This window comes from Salmo salar, unplaced genomic scaffold (assembly GCF_905237065.1).
Source record: "Salmo salar unplaced genomic scaffold, Ssal_v3.1, whole genome shotgun sequence".
NCBI classification, from domain to species: domain Eukaryota; kingdom Metazoa; phylum Chordata; class Actinopteri; order Salmoniformes; family Salmonidae; genus Salmo; species Salmo salar.
Window position 1 is genome coordinate 18,886 of NW_025550522.1, and position 25,424 is coordinate 44,309.

At 39.7% G+C, this 25,424-nt stretch overlaps 2 protein-coding genes and 1 long non-coding RNA gene across 3 annotated transcripts; all 3 read right to left on the reverse strand.

Moving 5' to 3' along the window:
* Positions 1 to 212: 212 nt before the first annotated feature.
* On the reverse strand, positions 213 to 12,063 carry LOC106595274 (OX-2 membrane glycoprotein). Its single transcript, XM_045713848.1, has 5 exons — positions 11,941 to 12,063; positions 3,001 to 3,336; positions 2,504 to 2,809; positions 2,191 to 2,296; positions 213 to 2,093 (listed from the first exon to the last, which is right to left on the reverse strand). Exons 1-5 carry the CDS (start codon positions 11,990 to 11,992, stop codon positions 2,030 to 2,032), a joined length of 864 nt encoding a protein of 287 aa, XP_045569804.1. The 5' UTR covers positions 11,993 to 12,063; the 3' UTR covers positions 213 to 2,029.
* On the reverse strand, positions 213 to 18,580 carry LOC123739518 (uncharacterized). Its single transcript, XR_006767730.1, has 2 exons — positions 18,377 to 18,580; positions 213 to 1,403 (listed from the first exon to the last, which is right to left on the reverse strand). It is a non-coding gene; the product is annotated as an uncharacterized lncRNA (long non-coding RNA).
* A 327-nt stretch (positions 18,581 to 18,907) lies between these two features.
* LOC123739519 (OX-2 membrane glycoprotein-like) lies at positions 18,908 to 20,292 on the reverse strand. Its single transcript, XM_045713849.1, has 4 exons — positions 19,974 to 20,292; positions 19,480 to 19,785; positions 19,168 to 19,273; positions 18,908 to 18,911 (listed from the first exon to the last, which is right to left on the reverse strand). The coding sequence occupies exons 1-4, from the start codon at positions 20,230 to 20,232 to the stop codon at positions 18,908 to 18,910; spliced, it is 675 nt and encodes a 224-aa protein (XP_045569805.1). The 5' UTR covers positions 20,233 to 20,292.
* Between the last annotated feature and the right edge of the window lie 5,132 nt (positions 20,293 to 25,424).

The following is a 25,424-nucleotide window of genomic DNA, read 5'->3' on the forward strand; positions in this document are numbered from 1 at the left end:
ATGTTAGTCCGTAATCGTAACATGTTGTTTGTATGTTCACAGATGAAAGTTCACGTTTATGTTTCATGTATGGCTGTTCTTACAATCCTAACAATTTAGAATGGATTTTCTTACGATCCTTACGATACGTACGATCAACGTTTTGGAAGATATCTGTCTCCATAGATTTATGACACATTGTATAACAAGCGATGTCACAACGTACATTACAACATTGTTTAAACATTTTATTTATAAAAGTAGAAAACAAAAACACACGCAACAAAGTACATTACAACATTGTGTATCTTACAGCATTTGATTTATAAAAAGTGAAGAATTATGAAAACCACACAAAAGTCTAGTGTGGATATATCATGTTTCATCATTAACCAACTACAAAACATATTTACATACAGACTGTATTTAAGTATAAAATAAACAGCAGGCCTATGTGTGTCAGCCATTCAGTCCACTATTCAGTACCCACAATGCCTATGGATAGAAACGGTCTTTAACCCACACAGATGTGTGTGAGACAGTATGGTAGTCACTCTGTTCTCATAACCCTCTAACAGTTTTATAAGATAGAAAAGTTAAAACTGTCAAGTGTTGACAGCTATGGTCTAAAACAAACAGAACTGACCAGAGAGTTTAAAATACAGTACAATTAAAGTGATCATTACACTTTCATTTAATCCATTTTAGAAAAGTTCCAAAGGATGAGCCTAAAATAGTGTATAAGACGTCATACAAGAAGTTTTGTTGTGAGTCATATGTTGATGAGGTAAATAATATTTGCTGGTCTTTGATGTGTAATGAGGAGCAACCAGACACTGCACTTGACACATTTATGAAATTGCTTATTCCAGTTACTAATTAGCATGCACCCATTAAGAAAATGACTGTAAAAACTGTTAAATCCCTGTGGATGCTGAGGAATTTAAAAATGGTATGGGTGAGAGGGATGAGGCAAAAGGTCTGGCAGCCCAACTGATTAGCAAACGTTTTGCAAATGAAGAAATCACGACTAAACAAAATAAAACTACACTATGAAACAAAAATAAATGATATAAAGAATCACAGTAAAAAGCTTTGGAGCACCTTAAATGAAATATTGGGAAAAAAGGCAAACTCAGCTCCATCATTCATTGAATCAATCAGATGGCTCATTCATCTCAAAACCAGCTGATATTGCCATCTACTTTAATGACTTTTTCATTGGCAAGATAAGAAAACTTAGGTGTGACATGCCAGCAGCAAACACTGATACTACACATCCAAGTATATCTGACCAAATTATGAAAGACAAGAATAGTGCTTTTGCATTCTGTAAAGTCAGTTTGGAAGAGGTAAAAGAATTATTGTTGTCTATCAACAGTGACAAGCCACCAGGGTCTGACAATCTGGATGGAGAATTACACCTTATGGAACAACGGGGACTGTGAAGAGACACACAAAGGTACAGACACATGCATACGCATACATTGTGATATTGCTGTATGGTGGTATTAAACATGTTGTATTGTAGAGATGTAGTAGTGTAATAATGTTATATGATGTACTGTTTTATATTTTGTTTTAAATATAATGTAAGTACTTTCATATGTTTGGACCCCAGGAAGAGTAGCAGCTAATGGGGTTCCCTAATAAATACAAAATACAAATAACATACTGGAACAACAATGCAGCAATGCAACAAATGCAACTCATTTCCATGTATTCAGTCACCATGACCAGCACTCTACCAGGATGTTCAAATAAGGTTGTACTAATACATTTAGAATGTACTGGAGATTGTTGTGGTCCTGAAATACATTAACATCAATGATACTGATAAGAGTCAAATCATCTGTTGTAATAGTGTACTGATATAACTACTTTGTGGGTATTTACAGTTACATATTCTCCAGGGAGGACATATGATGCTGAAAAACAATTCAGTGTTTTCTACTCTATTTCTTACTTACAGTAAGAACAAACACTGTTTACTAGAAACCATAAACCCTACTGTTAATTACATTATGTGTCTTACTGTTAGATTAGACTTCTAGATTTCAGGGTCATCATGTTGAAGGTTGAGTGTTGATGGTTCTTCCTGTTCTCCTGACTTCCTGTAGGATTTGGGATAAAGATTTCTTTCGTAAGTTTGACAATCAATGTCAAATGAATACTGTATTTTATCTTTGTCATCTGAACAGTAAAACTTACCTTCTCATTGTATTTCTCAGTTTGAACCACAGTACCACAGCAGCTCCACAGCACACAGCAATGAAACACAGTGAACCCATCACTGCACCAATCCCTGTTGGCTTAACTGTGAAAGATGACAAGATGAGAATGGTACAATTCACAGATAAGGATGTCAGAGATTAGTTGTGGTCATTATATTAATGACTGACCACTGATCCTGTCACCATCAGTGACCTCAGGTACACCTAGCACAGAACATACAGAGACAGTACTTCAGAATGACACCAGCATGTTGGTTGTTACTGTAGACATGTACTGAACCATTTCTCACCAGGAAATGAAGCTTGAGTTCTAGCTGGAATAACCATGGAAACGTTCTTGGTGACACCTCCAGAGAACAGTGACACCACACAGCCAACCCTGGTGTCTTTGTCAGGTAGACTGAATGCTACCAGCGTGGAAGTTATGGTGACAGTGACAGTTCCATTGAGATGGGTGACATTGGCCCTTGTGGAATTTTCTAGAATTTCTGTGTTGTCCCAGGTCACTATAGGAGCAGGTCGTCCCGTAGCAGAACAGGACAGAGTGGTGTGACTGTTGTTGGTTTGTGTGATGAGGAGTGAGGGTCCATACAGCTCTATAGGAAAACAACAAACACAGTTCACAGTGAGACCACAATGATTCAATTTACATGATTTAGTAAATTATTCCATTTTGATAAATGGTTTCAAGACATTGGATGTATGATCTGATAAAATGGATGCCTGAAGTTCTGAGGAAGTTGTTCTGGGTCAATCATTTACAGTACATTAAGTTATCAGATTTTACCATTTACATGGAGGCAGGTCCTTCCACTGATAGGTCCTTCTGGAAAGGTGTTAAACAGACACTTGTAGCAGGACTCGTCTCCTCTTGACACTCCTCTGATGACGATAGAACAGTTCTGCAGTCCCTCGTCTTCAAACTCCACTTTCCCTTGAAAACGTAGGTTGACATTGGAACCGCGTTTGCTGTAAGTGGCCACATTTTCATTCGCCCCAGTTGTCACTTTTTGCCAGGTGACTTGCCGCACGTTTTTGGGTGTCATGAGCTCACAGGTTAAGACTGCATCTTCTCCCAGGGTTGCTGTGACAACCTGCTGTGTTCTCACCAACTGAGAGAACCCTGCATGAAGACAGTTACACACTATTTAGTACATTACAAACTCCTTCTCTCTCACACACACACACACACACACTAGAGGTCGACCGATTAATCAGAATGGCCGATTAATTAGGGCCGAGTTCAAGTTTTCATAACAATCGGTAATCGGTATTTTTGGCCACCGATTTGCCGATTAATTTTTTTTTTTTAAATAACAATTTTATTTAACTAGGCCAGTCAGATTAAGAACACATTCTTATTTACAATGACGGCCTAGAAACGGGGGTTAACTGCCTTGTTCAGGGGGGATTCGTTTTTGCAACCTTCGGTTACCAGTTCAACGCTCTAACCACCTGCCTTACATTGCACTCCACAAGGATTAACAGGCTGACTACCTGTAACGCGAGGGCAGCAAGAAGCAAAGGTAAGTTGCTAGCTAGCATTAGACTTATAAAAAACTATCAATCTTAACATAATCACTAGTTAACTACACATGGTTGATGATATTACTAGTTTATCTAACGTGTCCTGCGTTGCATATAATCGATGCGGTGCCTGTTAATTTTCATTGAATCACAGCCTACTTCGACAAACGGGTGTTGATTTAACAAGAGCATTTGCGAAAAAAGTACTGTCGTTGCACCAATGTACCTAACCATAAACATCAATGCCTAACAGGAATATTTAGACTTAGCCACCCGTTAGATAAAATACAGAACGGTTCCGTATGTCACTGAAAGAAAAAAACTTTTGTTTTCGAGATGATAGTTTCCGGATTCGACCATATTAATGACCTAAGGCTCGTATTTCTGTGTGTTTATTATATTATAATTAAGTCTACGATTTGATAGAGCAGTCTGACTGAGCGGTGGTAGGCAGCAGCATGCTCGTAAGCATTCATTCAAACAGCACTTCGCTGTGCTTCAAGCATTGCGCTGTTTATGACTTCAACCTGGGTGGGTATAATTTGTGGAACGTTCCAACAGGAATCTATTCCAAAAACTTCGTAAATAACAAGGTTTCCAAAAAACAACGCACACAAAGTTGTATAGCGGCAGAATAAGATACCGGGTAGGGAGTGATCTATTTCATTGCGTTTTTCACTCATCACGTTTATTCCGAAAAATGTCTGTCCTCACATGTCTGTTTGCCTATGGACAAACATTAAGAATAAGCTACGTGGTGAGTTGATGCCTATTCGGCAGCTAGTTAGCTAGGTTTGTATGCGTTGCTACTTTGTATGCGTTGTTGGTTGGCAACCTTTTACTTTACATTTTTTGGAACAGATTCCTGTTGGAACGTTCCACCCCTTCAAGCCTATCAACTCCCAAGATTAGGCTGGTGTAACCGATGTGAAATGGCTAGCTAGTTATCCGGGTGCACGCTAATAGCGTTTCAAACGTCACTCGCTCTGAGACTTGGAGTAGTTGTTTCCCTTGCTCTGCATGGGTAACGCTGCTTCGAGGGTGGCTGTTGTCGATGTGTTCCTGGTTTGAGCCCAGGTAGGAGCGAGGAGAGGGACGGAAGCTATACTGTTACACTGGCAATACTAAAGTGCTTATAAGAACATCCAATAGTCAAAGGTATATGAAATACAAATCGTATAGAGAGAAATAGTCCTATAATTCCTATAATAACTACAACCTAAAACTTCTTACCTGGGAATATTGAAGACTCATGTTAAAAGGAACCACTAGCTTTCATATGTTCCCATGTTCTGAGCAAGGCACTTAAACATTAGCTTTCTTACATGGCACATATTGCACTTTTACTTTCTTCTCCAACACTTTGTTTTGCATTATTTAAACCAAATTGAACATGTTTCATTATTTATTTGAGGCTAAATTGATTTTATTGATATATTATATTAAGTTAAAATAAGTGTTCATTCAGTATTGTTGTAATTGTCATTATTACAACAAAATAACAAAAATAATCGGCCGATTAATCGGTACCGGGGTTGAACAATCATAATCGGTAAACCTCTAACACACACACACACACACACACACACACACACACACACACACACACACACACACACACACACACACACACACACACACACACACACACACACACACACACTCAGTTGGTAGAGCATGGTGTGTTGTGGGTTTGATTCCCATATTATAAAAAAATTTAGGTCGCTTGGAGAAAAGCATCAGCTAAAACCCATATTTTTAAAATATGTATTTATAGATTTTGTGGCACAGGGCTTTGCCTTTTTCTGTTTTTGACTATTTATGTTAATACAATGTGCAGGAGGGCCAAATTGCCAATTGTATGACTTTCAGGCAATTTGTGTTGCGTAGTGTAGTGTAGTGTATTGTAGTGTTGTTTTGTGTAGCGTTGTGTTGCGATGGGTATCGTAGCGTTGTGTTATGTAGTGTTGTTATGTAGTGTAGTGTTGTTTTGTGTAGCGTTGTGTTGCAATGGGTATGGTAGCGTTGTGTTGTGTTATGTAACTGTTTGAATAAAGTTGAGTGAGACAGAATGAAACATCTTTGTGTGATGTCATCATGAAATGTGCAGAAAGTTCCACTTTACTGAAAGCCGACAATCACTTTATTATGAGGCATTTAACAATTTACCTAAAGCAGTCAAAGATGACTTTATAGTGAAGCCATAATAAACTGGCGGACCGCGGTCCAGATCCACACCTAGAATACGGACCCACCTATTAATACGGGCCGCGGGTCCCAAGATCTTTTTAGGAACTCAGTCAGGCTTTCAACTTACTGCTGTTGGTAGCTGCAATAGTAGAATCAACAAGGTACACTTTTAAAATATGGTAGTGCACGGGCAGTTTTCCTCTTATGTCATTCCCTGACAGAGCTATTTCTAACCTGTCAGAAATATCCAGTTGATCAACTACTAGCCCAAGTCATCTAGATAGGTAAGTTAGGCCAACCAGCTATCTACATCTTGTAGTTGTTATGGTCAGATTAAGTGACCAGGGGCCTCGACCCCCAAGGGCCCGGCATTTAGTTGAATCACTCAGGTACAGTATCATATGAACACACATAAGACATGGCAAAATGTGTAGAATTGCAGAAAATTTGATTAAAAACTGCAAAATGTTCTCTCCACCAACAAGAGGGCTGTGAACAGTTTGGGGTGTCATGGGTTGTGAGGTTGGGGTTTGTTACTATGCCGATATATTACAATATCCATCTGGACCTTTGTCACCTCGGAAAGTTGTGTGACTGGACCTTCTCAAATAGTAGTTGAGTACCCCTGTTATACTGGCTAATAAGTATGCTATAACACACCATGAGAAAGATGATGTGCTGCACATTGACAAAAAATTTATAAAAATGCATCACACTGACGGTCATTATAATGCTGTATGATCCTTGAGGAAAAAGTGACCAGCAATTATGAAGCACTATGTTGCTGTATATTATAAGTCATTATGTTTATACTTATAATGCATTAGGAGTATTGGTATACTGAATTAAGAGACTTAATGAGTCTTTGTGTCTATAACTATGCTTATACTGCATTATTGACCTATCATAGTGCATTATGAGTACATGTATAATGCTGTATAGTGCATCATGCATATGGGATTCATAGAAAATGTTACAGTATATACAGTATATACTGTGCATTAGGAAAGTATTCAGACCCCTTGAACTTTTTCACATTTTGTTACGCTACAGCCTTGTTCTAAAATTGAATAACTTTTTCAAGAAATCTCATCAGTCTACACACAAAACCCCCTAATGACAAAGCGAAAACAGGTTTTTATAAATGTTTGCAAATTTATTACAAATAAAAAACAGAAATAAATATTGACAGAGACTCGAAATTAAGCTCAGGTGCATCCTGTTTCCATTGATCATCCTTGAGATGTTTCAACTACTTGATTGGAGTCCACCTGTGGTAAATTCAATTGATTGGACATGATTTGGAAAGACACACACCTGTCTACATACGGTCCCACAGTTGACAGTGCATACCAGAGCAAAAACCAAGCCATGAGGTCGAAGGAATTGTCCGTAGAGCTCCGAGACAGGATTCTGTCAAGGCACAGATCCTGGGAAGGGTACCAAAAAATGTCTGAAGCATTGAAGGCCCCCAAGAACACAGTGGCCTCCATCATTCTTAAATGGTAGGAGTTTGGAACCACCAAGACTCTTCCTAGAGCTGCCCGCACGGCCAAACAGAGGAGTCGGGGGAGAAGGGCCTTGGTCAGGGAGGTGACCAAGAACCCTATGTTCATCTGACAGAGCTCCAGAGTTCCTCTGTGGAGATGGGAGAACCTTCCAGAAGGACAACCATCTCTGCAGCACTCCACCAATGAGGCCTTTATGGTAGAGTGGCCAGACGGGCCTTTATGGTAGAGTGGCCAGACAGAAGCCACTCTTTAGTAAAAGGCACATGACAGCTCGCTTGGAGTTTGCCGAAAGGCACCTAAAGGACTCATAGATCATGAGAAACAAGATTCTCTGGTCTGATGAAAACAAGATTAAACTTTTTGGCCTGAATGCCAAGCGTCACATCTAGAGGAAACCTGGCACCATCCCTACGGTGAAGCATGGTGGTAGTAGCATCATGCTGTGGGGATGTTTTTCAGTGGCATGGACTGGGAGATTAGTCAGGATCGAGGGAAAGATGAACGGAGCACAGCACAGAGAGATCCTTGATGAAAACCTGCTCCAAAGTGCTCAGGACCTCAGACTGGGTGAAGGTTCACCTTCCAACAGGACAACGACCCTAAGCACACAGCCAAGACAATGCAGGACAAGCTTCGGGACAAGTCTCTGAATGTCCTTGAGTGGCCCAGCCAGAGCCCGGACTTGAACACGATCTAACATCTCTGGAGAGACCTGAAAACAGCTGTGCAGCGACGCTCCCCATCCAGCCTGACAGAGCTTGAGAGGATCTGCAGAGAAGAATGGGAGAAACTCCCCAAATACAGGTGAGCCAAGCTTATAGCATCATACCCAAGAAGACTCAAGGCTGTAATCGCTGCTAAAGGTACTTCAACAAAGTACTATAGTATATAAATGTAATATGTCAATTTTATTTATTTTTATACATTTGCAAACAATTCTGAAAACCTGTTTTATGATTTGTTGTTATGCGGTATTGTGTGTAGATTGATTTAATAGATTTTTCACTCCTCAATGTTAGAATAAGGCTGTAACGTAACAAAATGTGGAAAAAATTGAGTCTGAATACTTTCCTGATTCCCTGTATACAATATATAGTGGTATAGTCCTCAGAAATGGGGAGTACAGAACTAGTCTATAATGTAGTCTAGATACAGTAGGAGGAAGTTATGAATGAAGGGGCTTTTAAACGGACTGCAGTATGGGTTAGTAACTGACTGCAGTATGGGTTAGTAACTGACAGCAGTATGGGTTAGTAACTGACTGCAGTATGGGTTAGTAACTGACAGCAGTATGGGTTAGTAACTGACAGCAGTATGGGTTAGTAACTGACAGCAGTATGGGTTAGTAACTGACTGCAGTATAGGTTAGTAACTGACAGCAGTATGGGTTAGTAACTGACAGCAGTATGGGTTAGTAACTGACAGCAGTATGGGTTAGTAACTGACTGCAGTATGGGTTAGTAACTGACTGCAGTATGGGTTAGTAACTGACTGCAGTATGGGTTAGTAACTGACTGCAGTATGGGTAAGTAACTGACTGCAGTATCGGTTAGTAACTGACTGCAGTATGGGTTAGTAACTGACAGAAGTATGGGTTAGTAACTGACTGCAGTATGGGTTGGTAACTGACAGCAGTATGGATTAGTAACTGACTGCAGTATGGGTAAGTAACTGACTGCAGTATGGGTTAGTAACTGACAGCAGTATGGGTTAGTAACTGACTGCAGTATGGGTTAGTAACTGACTGCAGTATGGATTAGTAACTGACAGCAGTATGGGTTAGTAACTGACTTCAGTATGGGTTAGTAACTGACTGCCGTATGGGTTAGTTACTGACTGCAGTATGGGTAAGTAACTGACTGCAGTATGGGTTAGTAACTGACTGCAGTATGGGTTAGTAACTGACTGCAGTATGGGTTAGTAACTGACTGCAGTATGGGTAAGTAACTGACTGCAGTATCGGTTAGTAACTGACTGCAGTATGGGTTAGTAACTGACAGAAGTATGGGTTAGTAACTGACTGCAGTATGGGTTGGTAACTGACAGCAGTATGGATTAGTAACTGACTGCAGTATGGGTAAGTAACTGACTGCAGTATGGGTTAGTAACTGACAGCAGTATGGGTTAGTAACTGACTGCAGTATGGGTTAGTAACTGACAGCAGTATGGGTTAGTAACTGACTGCAGTATGGGTTAGTAACTGACTGCAGTATGGGTTAGTAACTGACTGCAGTATGGGTTAGTAACTGACTGCAGTATGGGTTAGTTACTGACTGCAGTATGGGTTAGTAACTGACTGCAGTATGGATTAGTAACTGACTGCAGTATGGGTTAGTAACTGACAGCAGTATGGGTTAGTTACTGACTGCAGTATGGGTTAGTAACTGACTGCTGTATGGGTTCATGTGTTGAATTATTAAAGTAACAACTACAGAATGTGTGGACATCAGTGAATATAAGGAACTATGACTATAGATCAATCCTCTTAGTTTGTTCACTGATTAAATCATAGTAAACTCACAATTCTATCAATCCTTAGGATACAACATACACTGATTGTACAAAACATTAGGAAAACCTGCTCTTGCCATGACATAGACTGACCAGGTGAATCCAGGTGAAAGCTGTGATCCCTGATTAATGTCACTAGTTAAATCCCCTTCAATCAGTTTAGATGAAGGGGAGGAGACAGGTTAAAGGAGTTTTAAGCGTTGAGACAATTGAGACATGGATTGTGTATATGTGCCATTCTGAGGGTGAATGGGCAAGACAAAAGATGTAAGTGCCTTTGAACGGGGTATGGTAGTAGGTGTCAGGTTCATCAGTTTGTGTCAAGAACTGCAACACTGCTGGGATTTTCCTGCTCAACAGTTTCCCGTGTTATCAAGAATGGTCCACCACCCAAAGGACATCCAGCCAAATTGACACAACTGTGGGAAGCATTGGAGTTAACATAAGCCAGCATCCCTGTGGAACGTTTTCACCTTGTAGAGTCAATGCCCCCCAAAAATGTAGGCTGTTTTGAGGGGGGGCTTCAACTCAATATTAGGAAGGTGTTCTTAATAATTTGTGCATTCAGTGTGTATAAGTTATAGTGGTGTCGTATTCAGAATGGTCAGAAGGGGGAGTACAGAACTAGTCTATAATCTAGTCTAGGTACAGTAGGAGGAAGTTATGAATGAAGGGGCTCCTGCATTGCTTGCTGTTTGGGGTTTTAGGCTGGGTTTCTGTACAGCACTTTGTGACGTCAGCTGATGTAAGAAGGGCTTTATAAATACATTTGATTGATTGATTGATTGATTTGAATTGATTGATTGATTGATTGATTGATTGATTGATTGATTGATTGATTGATTGATTGATTGGTAGATCTGTTTTATGTGAGCTATGTCTATGCTTCCTGTTTTTGCAGCTGAAAGTACAATATTTTGGGGTTATGGAAAATATATTTCACTGTGTTTTAGATGGTACAACGATTCTCTACACTAAGCATGGATGGTTTTGTCACATAAACTGAAATTAGGCGAACTACTAGAATTTTTGCAACCAGGAAATAGCGGAACGATTTCTGCACATTGCACCTTTAAATAGAGTAAAATCAACCTCTTACAACTACACTGTAAAAAATAAATAAAAATCAAGTTGGCCCAACACAAGATCTTTTAGTAACTAATCCAAGTTGGCAAAATGTTGTTCCATCTTAGCTAGACAAGTTGGGTTCAAGTTCAATCAAGTATTGTCTCAGTTTGAGACAAGTATATTAATGTTGTACTTAGAGTCCAGTCCCCCTTGACTCCTTTCCAGTTTCAGCTGTTATCCAATTAACTGACTGGACAGTGTTTTTTTTCTGTCCTGACAACAAATCCACGTTTTTGCTATAGCTGATGTAATGCATCACGTCATCTACTGAAATATATATTTAAACTGTAAACTGGTCCCTGACAAGTACATTTACAAAAATAAAGTAAAATACATCTTGCAGAGAGGTACATTGGGAAATATGTTAATAAGACACATGTATTTTGAGCCAACACAGTATTTTAAACTGAGAGGTTCAGCAAACTCAGATTTTTTTTCAACTCAAATTGATCAGAAATATGGAGATCCAAAAATCTCCCAATTCAAATGTCCAGGCAACTCGGATATTTAAGCTCCATGGACTTTTCTAAGTTGCATGTTTTACAGTATAGAACAGGAAGATGCTGATGTTTGTATACTGATGGTGACTGGACCGGCCATTCACCAGTAAAAAAGACACCTTCTTCAATAAAAAGACACCAGCTTCAATAATGTTTAAAATATAATACTTTTCATTGAATTAAATGTATTCCTTTAAGGACTATATGCAGTTACAACTGATGTATAATGCACCTATACATTTAGTGTAGTTATCTACATCTCATAATGAAACACAACTCTGAAATGTATTATACTGTATAACTTACATTTTAGACCTACAGACTTATCAAGTACTTCATATGAAAACTGATGTAACTCACCCTCAGTGAAGAATAGCAGTAGAATAGAAAGGTAACTGTTAACATGAGCCATGGCAGCAATGTGTGGCTAGGTGAGGCTAGGTGATGGACCTCTGGATGATGTGTGGCAAAGCATTATTTGAAAGAGGATGGTAACTTAGTACATTGGATAGTTTAAAAAATAACAAGCTCTGTTCTGCAACCTTGTTGGCCAATGTTGAATGTGGCTTTGTGTTGTGAGCTCCTCCCATAGATATAAGGACAGTTGCTAGTCTTTCTACAACTCCTCCTCCAGTGAAAGTGAAAGTAAACACAGAACAGTATCAGGAAAACACCGTTGCAAGGTTGGAGGTAATAACATTATGTATCATCATGCATAGCTAAGTGAATGTAATGGTGAGATTAACTTAACCTATATGAAGGTTTTCCATTGTGTGTGTCAGTACCATGCTAGCTCAAAGATGTAGCTGTAAGTCTCTCCCTACAGCCGTTTGATTGGCCCAGCAAATTGAGTGTGTAATCAAAGATTAGGGTGGCGTCTGAACTATGCTCTACACAGCAAGCAGATTTGATTTGTAAGTACTGTATATTATACATGTGTAGCCAGCATACACAACTAAGTGTGTGTGAGAAGGACATGCAAGATATTCATGTGTCAAGGGGAAATGGACTAGCCTGAATACCAGTCTCTAGCTAACATTCAATGTTTTAGAAGAAACATTCATGTGTTGAAAATTCTAATTGTTTGCATAGTCAACTTACACACAGCTCTGACACACACGCTTACTCCACCAGACATGCTACCCAGGGTTTTTTCATAGTCCCCAAATCCAGAAAAAGTGTAAGCGTCCAGTATTATATGGAGCCATTACTGCAGATCTGGCTCCTGACCCTGAGACCGAGTTTTCCCCTCGTCTGGAGGTCCCTGCCTGGTCCGGTTGGGGAGTCTCCACCAGAGCCGGAGCCCTTTACGCTGTCATAGAGCTACTACCTGGCCCTGCTCTAGGGATCAAGCCAGCTCCTGCCAATGGAGCCCAGAGCGCTCCCTCCTTCCAGTCTCAGACTGTGTCAGACCCAGAGACTGTTTCCTCTGACAAGTCTGCCCCTAGTACAGATACCCTGCTGGTAGCCACAACAGCCTCTGATAGTCAGTTTCTGGAGACCTGTTGGACCATATAGTAGGACCTGTCTGCCAGTCTTTACCTGCCACAGTGTCCTGCCCTTAGTTATTAGTCAGGCCATGTTTCCGAGTGGCGCAGCGGTCTAAGGAACTGCATCTCAGTGCAAGAGGTGTCACTACATTCCCTGGTCGAATCCAGGCTGTATCACATCCGGCTGTGATTGGGAGTCCCATGGGGCGGCGCACAATTGGCCCAGCGTTGGCCGGGATAGGCCGTCATTGTAAATAAGAATTTGTTCTTAACTGTCTTGCCTAGTTAAATAAAGGAAAATTTAAAATATTTCCCTTAATGTTATTAGCCTGCCTCCTCTCTTTCTCGATTGTTGCTTCATTCTTTCTTCCTTTCAACAGTTAAATGAAATAAGTTCCGTTGTCCATATCGTCATCATTCTAATGACATCCTTGATTAATAAAGGACTAGAATTAGATGAAGAAGAAGGCTTTCACTTCTCTTCATGAAGATTGAATGGTTATGGGTTTGAATAAATAACTGCCATAGGGTACCGCCATCGCACGTTCGCTCTTCTGCTGTATCTAACATTCAGAAAAAAGAACTTGCGTCCGTCTTCGAATAGTCTATTGCTATATGAAATACAAACAAAAAAATGATGACCAGCAAGCTGTTATAGTCTAGCTTTTCTTGCGTAGGACTCCAAGAGCTAAGGATCGCTTTTTAGGAGAGGCCAACGGAGCACGTTAGAATGCCAACGGAGCACATTAGAACGTTATAGAATGGTACTATAAAGACATAGAAGAGCCTTGTCTGGAATAACTGCCTGAGCTGCAAAATAGAAAGTAAATGTGAATAGGCTAGGCCTATTACGACATCTAAATATGCCATGTTGTTGTGTGTTATTTAATGGCCACAATAAAAACAAAAAACCGCATGGGGCTACTGTGGTGATCATGTAACCTAATGAATCACACCTTTTCCAGTATTTGGGAGCACGGACTGTTGGCCTTTTGACTGTTGCATTTGTGAATTCCACTCTGTATGGAGGCTTGTTATAGCCATTTGTGTTGTACAACCCCATCACACAGAGGCTATATCCATATCAATATATGAGAAAAAACTAAATATTGATTGAGTCTTGGCTATAACGTGTCCTGAGCGAAATAGCCAAGTGGTCAAGACTATCTACAGCCTATTCTTATTGCAAGATCTGTTTTCCCTATCAGCCACTGCATGCTTCTTCAACTATTTTGTTAAACATTTGTTTAGAGGCCTGTGATCTAGGGTATCTTTAAGGGGAGCCCTATAATAAATACAGATACAAAACACAAAAAGAGTTCTGAAATGATTCCGCAAGACACCAGTACCCAAAATGATACTCTAAATTGCAATGCCTACAAGTTGAAGGCTTTTTTTTTGGGGGGGGGGGGGAAATAGGCCTATATTAAACATTGAATTATTAAAGTGATAGGCTAATGAACTTGAGAATTTTGAGAATTTTGATACACACATGGATTTCAATAAAAAAATAGATAACTGTTCTATTCTCGTGGATTTAGTTCATATTGCAACTCAGACAAATGACTGAATAGATGACATACTACTGACTGACTGACCTGAATGAAGAATGAATGAAATGTTAAAATATGATGGAATGTTGAGTAGCATGCATTATGCACGCTCTGCACTTTATTTGGCTAGTAGGCAAAGAGGCCTTCATTAGGGTATAATGACTATAACTGCATGCCTCCAGAAGGGCATCATCTGAGACTGAGGGGTGGTTTTCTGAAGGAGATCACAAGCTCTTCAACTGGGCAGCAGTGTTGTGATGGAGAGAATAGCCTACATGGAGACTACCTAAGACCACTGCAACAGAGTTTTTGTAAAGTGCTGGAATAAGCTTATGCCAGACTTAGCCTACGCTTAACCTCTCCCTTGTTCTTTTCAAAGTCCATATGTTCATGATCCGATTCATATAAATCATGGCAAATTATTTTACATCCATATTAACCGCTCCTACAAAATATGCTGTGTCAAGATTGAGTGATGAAATACATTTCAAAAGATTAAAATAATATTTTGAGTGGCAAAGACTCCAGTGGTCATAAATAATTCATAGATTCACGAAACATCTATTTTTATTCTGTTTAATTATTCCTGGTAGATACTACTGGTTGTGATTCCTTATTCCTGGTAGATACTACTGGTTGTGATTCCTTATTCCTGGTAGATACTACTGGTTGTGATTCCTTATTCCTGGTAGATACTACTGGTTATGATTCCTTATTCCTGGTAGATACTACTGGTTATGATTCCTTATTCCTGGTAGATACTACTGGTTATGATTCCTTATTCCTGGTAGATACTACTGGTTATGATTCCTTATTCCTGGTAGATACTACTGGTTATGATTCCTTATTCCTGGTAGATACTACTGGTTGTGATTCCTTATTCCTGGTAGATACTACTGGTTATGATTCCTAATTCCTGGTAGATACTACTGGTTATGATTCCTTATTCCTGGTAGATACTACTGGTTGTGATTCCTAATTCCTGGTAGATACTACTGGTTGTGATTCCTTATTCCTGGTAGATACTACTGGTTGTGATTCCTAATTCCTGGTAGATACTACTGGTTATGATACCTTATTCCTGGTATATACTACTGGTTATGATTCCTAATTCCTGGTAGATACTACTGGTTGATGATTCCTTATTCCTGGTAGATACTACTGGTTATGATTCCTAATTCCTGGTAGATACTACTGGTTATGATTCCTTATTCCTGGTAGATACTACTGGTTATGATTCATAAATCCTGGTAGATACTACAGGTTATTATGATTCACTATTCCTGGTAGATACTACTGGTTATGATTCCTTATTCCTGGTAGATACTACTGGTTGTGATTCCTTATTCCTGGTAGATACTACTGGTTGTGATTCCTTATTCCTGGTAGATACTACTGGTTATGATTCCTTATTCCTGGTAGATACTACTGGTTATGATTCCTTATTCCTGGTAGATACTACTGGTTATGATTAAGGTAGATAATTTATGTTTTTGGAGATAGGTGATTCCTTATTCCTGGTAGATACTACTGGTTATGATTCCTTATTCCTGGATATGTCCATGCTGTAGAGATACACCTAACAGACTGTATCTTCGCTGTTGTCGGCATAATACAACTAGTGCTATCTAGACTTGCGTTGGCAAACAAATCCATTACATTAGCTACCTACATGTGAAGTAAACTCAACTGAGGAGTAATAGAGAATGGAGACTTTTAATTTGAAAACGTGCAGGATACCTCTTTCCGGTTTCCCTGACTTCCTTTTTTATTTTTTTTATGCTGTGTTGCGCTTGTTCGGGTAGCACTCCTCACAGGCCGTTTGGTGTACACTTTTTTTGTTGGTGAGATGAAACTACCAAAATTCTGAAAGGTATTATTGTACATCAGAATTGCAACAAGATTTGTACAAGCCTAAAATGTTAGTCCGTAATCGTAACATGTTGTTTGTATGTTCACAGATGAAAGTTCACGTTTATGTTTCATGTATGGCTGTTCTTACAATCCTAACAATTTAGAATGGATTTTCTTACGATCCTTACGATACGACGATCAACGTTTTGGAAGATATCTGTCTCCATAGATTTATGACACATTGTATAACAAGCGATGTCACAACGTACATTACAACATTGTTTAAACATTTTATTTATAAAAGTAGAAAACAAAAACACACGCAACAAAGTACATTACAACATTGTGTATCTTACAGCATTTGATTTATAAAAAGTGAAGAATTATGAAAACCACACAAAAGTCTAGTGTGGATATATCATGTTTCATCATTAACCAACTACAAAACATATTTACATACAGACTGTATTTAAGTATAAAATAAACAGCAGGCCTATGTGTGTCAGCCATTCAGTCCACTATTCAGTACCCACAATGCCTATGGATAGAAACGGTCTTTAACCCACACAGATGTGTGTGAGACAGTATGGTAGTCACTCTGTTCTCATAACCCTCTAACAGTTTTATAAGATAGAAAAGTTAAAACTGTCAAGTGTTGACAGCTATGGTCTAAAACAAACAGAACTGACCAGAGAGTTTAAAATACAGTACAATTAAAGTGATCATTACACTTTCATTTAATCCATTTTAGAAAAGTTCCAAAGGATGAGCCTAAAATAGTGTATAAGACGTCATACAAGAAGTTTTGTTGTGAGTCATATGTTGATGAGGTAAATAATATTTGCTGGTCTTTGATGTGTAATGAGGAGCAACCAGACACTGCACTTGACACATTTATGAAATTGCTTATTCCAGTTACTAATTAGCATGCACCCATTAAGAAAATGACTGTAAAAACTGTTAAATCCCTGTGGATTGCTGAGGAATTTAAAAATGGTATGGGTGAGAGGGATGAGGCAAAAGGTCTGGCAGCCCAACTGATTGGCAAACGTTTTGCAAATGAAGAAATCAGGACTAAACAAAATAAAACTACACTATGAAACAAAAATAAATGATATAAAGAATCACAGTAAAAAGCTTTGGAGCACCTTAAATGAAATATTGGGAAAAAAGGCAAACTCAGCTCCATCATTCATTGAATAATCAGATGGCTCATTCATCCCAAAACCAGCTGATATTGCCAACTACTTGAATGACTTTTTCATTGGCAAGACAAGAAAACTTAGGTGTGACATGCCAGCAGCAAACACTGACACTACACATCCAAGTATATCTGACCAAATTATGAAAGACAAGAATAGTGCTTTTGAATTCTGTAAAGTCAGTTTGGAAGAGGTAAAAAAATTATTGTTGCGCAAAGCGCTGCTCTGCCTTCTTAACAGCACTATCAACAAGGCAGGTCCTACAGGCCCTAGTTTTGTCACACCTAGACTACTGTTCAGTAGTGTGGTCAGGAGCCACAATTGTAGTTGGCTCAGAACAGGGCAGCACAGCTGGCCCTTAAAAATACACAGAGAGCTAACATTAATGACATGCAAGTAAATCTCTCATGGCTCAAAGTGGAGGAGAAATTGACTTCATCAATACTTGTTTTTGTAAGAGGTGCTGACAAGCTGAATTGTACCAAGCTGTCTGTTTAAAATACTTGCACACAGCTCAGACACCCATGCATACCCCAATAGACATGCCATCAGAGGTCTCTTCACAGTCCCCAAGTCCAAAACAGACTATGGGAGGTGCACAGTACTACATAGAGCCATGACTACATATAACTCTATTCCACATCAGGTAACTGATACAAGCAATAGAATCAGATTTAAAAAGCAGGTAAAAATACACCTTATGGAACAACGGGGACTGTGAAGAGACACACAAAGGTACAGACACATGCATACGCATACATTGTGATATTGCTGTATGGTGGTATTAAACATGTTGTATTGTAGAGATGTAGTAGTGTAATAATGTTATTTGATGTACTGTTTTATATTTTGTTTTATATGTAATGTAAGTACTTTAATATGTTTGGACCCCAGGAAGAGAAGCAGCTAATGGGGATCCCTAAAAATACAAATAACATACTGGAACAACAATGGAGCAAAGCAACAAATGCAACTCATTTGCATGTATGCAGTCACCATGACCAGCACTCTACCAGGATGTTCAAATAAGGTTGTACTAATACATTTAGAATGTACTGGATATTGTTGTGGTCCTGAAAGACATTAACATCAATGATACTGATAAGAGTCAAATCATATGTTGTAATAGTGTACCGATATAACAGCTTTGTGGGTATTTACAGTTACATATTCTCCAGGGGAGGACATATGATGCTGAAAAACAATTCAGTGTTTTCTAATCTATTTCTTACCTACAGTAAGAACAAACACTGTTTACTAGAAACCATAAACCCTACTGTTAATTACATTATGTGTCTTACTGTTAGATTAGACTTCTAGATTTCAGCCATCATGTTGAGGGAGGTTGAGTGTTGATGGTTCTTCCTGTTCTCCTGACTTCCTGTCAAGGCTGTGGATTTGGGGTAAAGATTTATTTTGTAAGTTTGACAAATTCAATGTCAAATGAATACTGTATTTTATCTTCGTCATCTGAACAGTAAAACTTACCTTCTCATTGTATTTATCAGTTTGCACCACAGTACCACAGCAGCTCCACAGCACACAGAAATGAAACACAGTGAACCCATCACTGCAACAATCCCTGTTGGCTTAACTGTGAAAGATGACAAGATGAGAATGGTACAATTCACAGATAAGGTGTCAGAGATTAGTTGTGGTCATTATATTAATGACTGACCACTGATCCTGTCACCATCAGTGACCTCAGGTACACCTAGCACAGAACATACAGAGACAGTACTTCAGAATGACACCAGCATGTTGGTTGTTACTGTAGACATGTACTGAACCATTTCTCACCAGGAAATGAAGCTTGAGTTCTAGCTGGAATAACCATGGAAACGTTCTTGGTGACACCTCCAGAGAACAGTGACACCACACAGCCAACCCTGGTGTCTTTGTCAGGTAGACTGAATGCTGCCAGCGTGGAAGTTATGGTGACAGTGACAGTACCATTGAGATGGGTGACATTGATCATTGTGGAATTTTCTAGAATTTCTATGTTGTCCCAGGTCACTATAGGAACAGGTCGTCCAGTAGCAGAACAGGACAGAGTGGTGTGACTGTTGTTGGTTTGTGTGATGAGGAGTGAGGGTCCATACAGCTCTATAGGACAACAGACACAGTTCACAGTGAGATCACAATGATTCAATTTACATGATTTAGTAAATGATTCCATTTTGATAAATGGTTTCAAGACATTGGAAGTATGATCTGATAAAATGGCTGCCTGAAGTTCTGAGGAAGTTGTTCTGGGTCAATCATTTACAGTACATTATGTTATCAGATTTTACCATTTACATGGAGGCAGGTCCTTCCACTGATAGGTCCTTCTGGAAAGGTGTTAAACAGACACTTGTAGCAGGACTCGTCTCCTCTTGACACTCCTCTGATGACGATAGAACAGTTCTGCAGTCCCTCGTCTTCAAACTCCACTTTCCCTTGAAAAGGTGGGTTGACATTGGAACCGCGTTTGCTGTAAGTGGCCACATTTTCATTCGCCCCAGTTGTCACTTTTTGCCAGGTGACTTGCCGCACGTCTTTGGGTGTCATGAGCTCACAGGTTAAGACTGCATCTTCTCCCAGGGTTGCTGTGACAACCTGCTGTGTTCTCACCAATGAGAGAGCCCTGCATGAAGACAGTTACACACTATTTAGTACATTACAAACTCCTTCTCTCTCACACACACACACACACACACTAGAGGCGACCGATTAATCAGAATGGCCGATTAATTAGGGCCGAGTTCAGTTTTCATAACAATCGGTAATCGGTATTTTTGGCCACCGATTTGCCGATTAATTTTTTTTTAAATAACAATTTTATTTAACTAGGCCAGTCAGATTAAGAACACATTCTTATTTACAATGACGGCCTAGAAAGCGGGGTTAACTGCCTTGTTCAGGGGATTCGTTTTTGCAACCTTCAGGTTACCAGTTCAACGCTCTAACCACCTGCCTTGACATTGCACTCCACAAGGATTAACAGGCTGACTACCTGTAACGCGAGGGCAGCAAGAAGCAAAGGTAAGTTGCTAGCTAGCATTAGACTTATAAAAACTATCAATCTTAACATAATCACTAGTTAACTACACATGGTTGATGATATTACTAGTTTATCTAACGTGTCCTGCGTTGCATATAATCGATCGGTGCCTGTTAATTTTCATTGAATCACAGCCTACTTCGACAAACGGGTGTTGATTTAACAAGAGCATTTGCGAAAAAAGTACTGTCGCGTTGCGCCAATGTACCTAACCATAAACATCAATGCCTAACAGGAATATTTAGACTTAGCCACCCAGTTAGATAAAATACAGAACGGTTCCGTATGTCACTGAAAGAAAAAAACTTTTGTTTTCGAGATGATAGTTTCCGGATTCGACCATATTAATGACCTAAGGCTCGTATTTCTGTGTGTTTATTATATTATAATTAAGTCTACGATTTGATAGAGCAGTCTGACTGAGCGGTGGTAGGCAGCAGCATGCTCGTAAGCATTCATTCAAACAGCACTTCGCTGTGCTTCAAGCATTGCGCTGTTTATGACTTCAACCTGGGTGGGTATAATTTGTGGAACGTTCAACAGGAATCTATTCCAAAAACTTCGTAATAACAAGGTTTCCAAAAAACAACGCACACAAAGTTGTATAAGCGGCAGAATAAGATACCGGGTAGGGAGTGATCTATTTCATTGCGTTTTTCACTCATCACGTTTATTCGAAAAATGTCTGTCCTCACATGTCTGTTTGCCTATGGACAAACATTAAGAATAAGCTACGTGGTGAGTTGACTTGCCTATTCGGCAGCTAGTTAGCTAGGTTTGTATGCGTTGCTACTTTGTATGCGTTGTTGGTTGGCAACCTACTTTACATTTCGGAACAGATTCCTGTTGGAACGTTTCCACCCCTTCAAGCCTATCAACTCCCAAGATTAGGCTGGTGTAACCGATGTGAAATGGCTAGCTAGTTATCCGGGTGCACGCTAATAGCGTTTCAAACGTCACTTTCGCTCTGAGACTTGAGTAGTTGTTTCCTTGCTCTGCATGGGTAACAGCTGCTTCGAGGGTGGCTGTTGTCGATTGTGTTCCTGGTTTGAGCCCAGGTAGGAGCGAGGAGAGGGACGGAAGCTATACTGTTACACTGGCAATACTAAAGTGCTTATAAGAACATCCAATAGTCAAAGGTATATGAAATACAAATCGTATAGAGAGAAATAGTCCTATAATTCCTATAATAACTACAACCTAAAACTTCTTACCTGGGAATATTGAAGACTCATGTTAAAAAGGAACCACTAGCGCTTTCATATGTTCCCATGTTCTGAGCAAGGCACTAAACATTAGCTTTCTTACATGGCACATATTGCACTTTTACTTTCTTCTCCAACACTTTGTTTTGCATTATTTAAACCAAATTGAACATGTTTCATTATTTATTTGAGGCTAAATTGATTTTATTGATGTGTTATATTAAAAGTTAAAATAAGTGTTCATTCAGTATTGTTGTAATTGTCATTATTACAACAAAATAACAAAAATAATCGCCGATTAATCGGTACCGGGTTGAACAATCATAATCGGTACAAACCTCTAACACACACACAAAACACACACACACACACACACACACACACACACACACACACACACACACACACACACACACACACACACACACACACACACACACACTCAGTTGGTAGGAGCATGAATGTGTTGTGGGTTTGATTCCCATATTATAAAAAAATTTAGGTCGCTTGAGAAAAGCATCAGCTAAAACCCATATTTTTAAAATATGTATTTATAGATTTTGTGGCACAGGGCTTTGCCTTTTTCTGTTTTTGACTATTTGTGTTAATACAGTTGCAGGAGGGGCCAAATTGCCAATTGTATGACTTTCAGGCAATTTGTGTTTGCGTAGTGTAGTGTAGTGTATTGTAGTGTTGTTTTGTGTAGCGTTAGTGTTGCGATAGGGTATCGTAGCGTTGTGTTATGTAGTGTTGTTATGTAGTGTAGTGTTGTTTTGTGTAGGCGTTGTGTTGCAATGGGTATGGTAGCGTTGTGTTGTAGTTATGTAACTGTTTGAATAAAGTTGAGTGAGACAGAATGAAACATCTTTGTGTGATGTCATCATGAATATGTGCAGAAAGTTTCCACTTTACTGAGAAAAAAGTTCGACAATCACTTTATTATGAGGCATTTAACAATTTACCTAAAGCAGTCAAAGATGACTTTACTCGTGAAAGCCATAATAAACTGGGACCGGCGGTCCAGATCCACACCAGAATACGGACCACACCTATACGGGCCGCGGGTCCCAAGATCTTTTAGGAACTCAGTCAGGCTTTCAACTTACTGCTGTTGGTAGCTGCAATAGTAGAATCAACAAATGTACACTTTTAAAATATGGTAGTGCCACGGGCAGTTTTCCTCTTATGTCATTCCCTGACAGAGCTATTTCTAACCTGTCAGAAATATCCAGTTGATCAACTACTAGCCCAAGTCATCTAGATAGGTATTAGGCCAACCAGCTATCTACATCTTGTAGTTGTTATGGTCAGATTAAGTGACCAGGGGCCTCGAATCCCCCAAAGCCCGGCATTTAGTTGAATCACTCAGGTACAGTATCATATGAACACACATAAGACATGGCAAAATCTGTAGAATTGCAGAAAAATTTGATTGAAAACTGCAAAATGTTCTCTCCACCAACAAGAGGGTAGCTGTGAACAGTTTGGGGTGTCATGGGGTTGTGAGGTTGGGGTTTGTTACTGTACGCCGATATATTACAATATCCATCTGGACCTTTGTCACCTCGGAAAGTTGTGTGACTGGACCTTCTCAAATAGTAGTTGAGTACCCCTGTTATACTGGCTAATAAGTATGCTATAACACACGCATAAGGAGAAAGATGATGTGCTGCACATTGACAAAAAATTTATAAAAATGCATCACACTGGCGGTCATTATAATGCTGTATGATCCTTGGAGGAAAAGAAAAGTGACCAGCAATTATAGAAGCACTATGTTGCTAGTATATTATAAGTCATTATGTTTATACTTCTATAAGGCATTAGGAGTATTGGTATACTAATTTAAGAGACTTAATGAGTCTTTGTGTCTTAGTAACTATGTGCTTATACTGCATTATTGACCTATCATAGTGTGTTTATGAGTAATGTATAATGCTGTATAGTGCATCGTGCATATGGGATTCATAGAAAATGTTACAGTATATATATATACTGTGCATTAGAGAAAAAGTATTCAGACCCCTTGAACTTTTTCACATTTTGTTACGCTACAGCCTTGTTCTAAAATTGAATAACTTTTTTCAAGAAATCTCATCAGTCTACACACAAAACCCCCAATGACAAAGCTGAAAACAGGTTTTTATAAATGTTTTGCAAATTTAGCCCCTACAAATAAAAACAGGAAATAAATATTGACAGAGACTGAAATTAGCTCAGGGCATCCTGTTTCCATTGATCATACCGAGATGTTTCAACTACTTGATTGGAGTCCACCTGTAGGTAAATTCAATTGATTGGACATGATTTGGAAAGACACACACCTGTCTACATATGGTCCCACAGTTGACAAAGTGCATACCAGAGCAAAAAACCAAGCCATGAGGTCGAAGGAATTGTCCAGAGAGCTCCCAGACAGGGATTCTGTCAAGGCACAGATCCTGGGAAGGGTACCAAAAATGTCTGAAGCATTGAAGGCCCCTAAGAACACAGTGGCCTCCATCATTAACCGTGGTAGGAGTTTGGAACCACCAAGACTCTTCCTCTAGAGCTGCCACGCACGGAAACAGAGGAGTCGGGGAGAAGGGGCCCTTGGTCAGGAGGTGACCAAAGAACCCTATGTTCTGCTGACAGAGCTCCAGAGTTCCTCTGTGGAGATGGGGAGAACCTTCCAGAAGGACAACCATCTGCAGCACTCCACCAATGAGGCCTTTGGCAGAGTGGCCAGACGGGTCCTTTATGGTGCAGAGTGGCCAGACAGAAGCCACTCTTTAGTAAAAAAGGCACATGACAGCTAAATTGGAGTTTGCCGAAAGGCACCTAAAGGACATCATAGATCATGAGAAACAAGATTCGTCTGGTCTGATGAAAACAAGATTAAACTTTTTTGGCCTGAATGCCAAGCCCGTCACATCTAGAGGGAAACCTTGGCACCATCCCTACGGTGAAGCATGGTGGTAGTAGCATCATGCTGTGGGGATGTTTTTCAGTGGCATGGACTGGGAGATTAGTCAGGATCGAGGAAAGATGAACGGAGCATGCAGCACAGAGAGATCCTTGAGGTAAAAACCTGCTCCAAAGTGCTCAGGACCTTTGCGGACTGGGTGAAGGTTCACCTTCCAACAGGACAACGAACCTAAGCACACACAGCCAAGACAATGCAGGACAAGCTTCGGGACAAGTCTCTGAATGTCCTTGAGTGGCCCAGCCAGAGCCCGGACTTGAACACGATCTAACATCTCTGGAGAGACTGCAAAACAGCTGTGTGCAGGCCGACGCTCCCCATCCAGCCTGACAGAGCTTGAGGAGGATCTGCAGAGAAGAATGGGAGAAACTCCCCAAATACAGGTGAGCCAAGCTTATAGCATCATACCCAAGAAGACTCAAGGCTGTAATCACTAAAGGTACTTCAACAAAGTACTATAGTATATAAATGTAATATGTCAATTTTATTTATTTTTATACATTTGCAAACAATTCTGAGAAACCTGTTT

What these genes read in the sequence shown, in the direction of transcription:
- LOC106595274 (XM_045713848.1), bottom strand. Translation starts at nt 11,992, where the DNA reads ATGGCTCATGTTAACAGTTACCTTTCTATTCTACTGCTATTCTTCACT. An exon ending in ACTGCTATTCTTCACTGAGG is followed by an intron (nt 3,337 to 11,940) that starts GTGAGTTACATC and finishes GTCTTCATGCAG; the next exon opens with GGTTCTCTCAGTTGGTGAGA. An exon ending in GACCTGCCTCCATGTAAATG is followed by an intron (nt 2,810 to 3,000) that starts GTAAAATCTGAT and finishes GTTTTCCTATAG; the next exon opens with AGCTGTATGGACCCTCACTC.
- LOC123739519 (XM_045713849.1), bottom strand. Translation starts at nt 20,232, where the DNA reads ATGACACCCAAAGACGTGCGGCAAGTCACCTGGCAAAAAGTGACAACT. An exon ending in GACCTGCCTCCATGTAAATG is followed by an intron (nt 19,786 to 19,973) that starts GTAAAATCTGAT and finishes GTTGTCCTATAG; the next exon opens with AGCTGTATGGACCCTCACTC. An exon ending in AACTCAAGCTTCATTTCCTG is followed by an intron (nt 19,274 to 19,479) that starts GTGAGAAATGGT and finishes CATCTTTCACAG; the next exon opens with TTAAGCCAACAGGGATTGTT.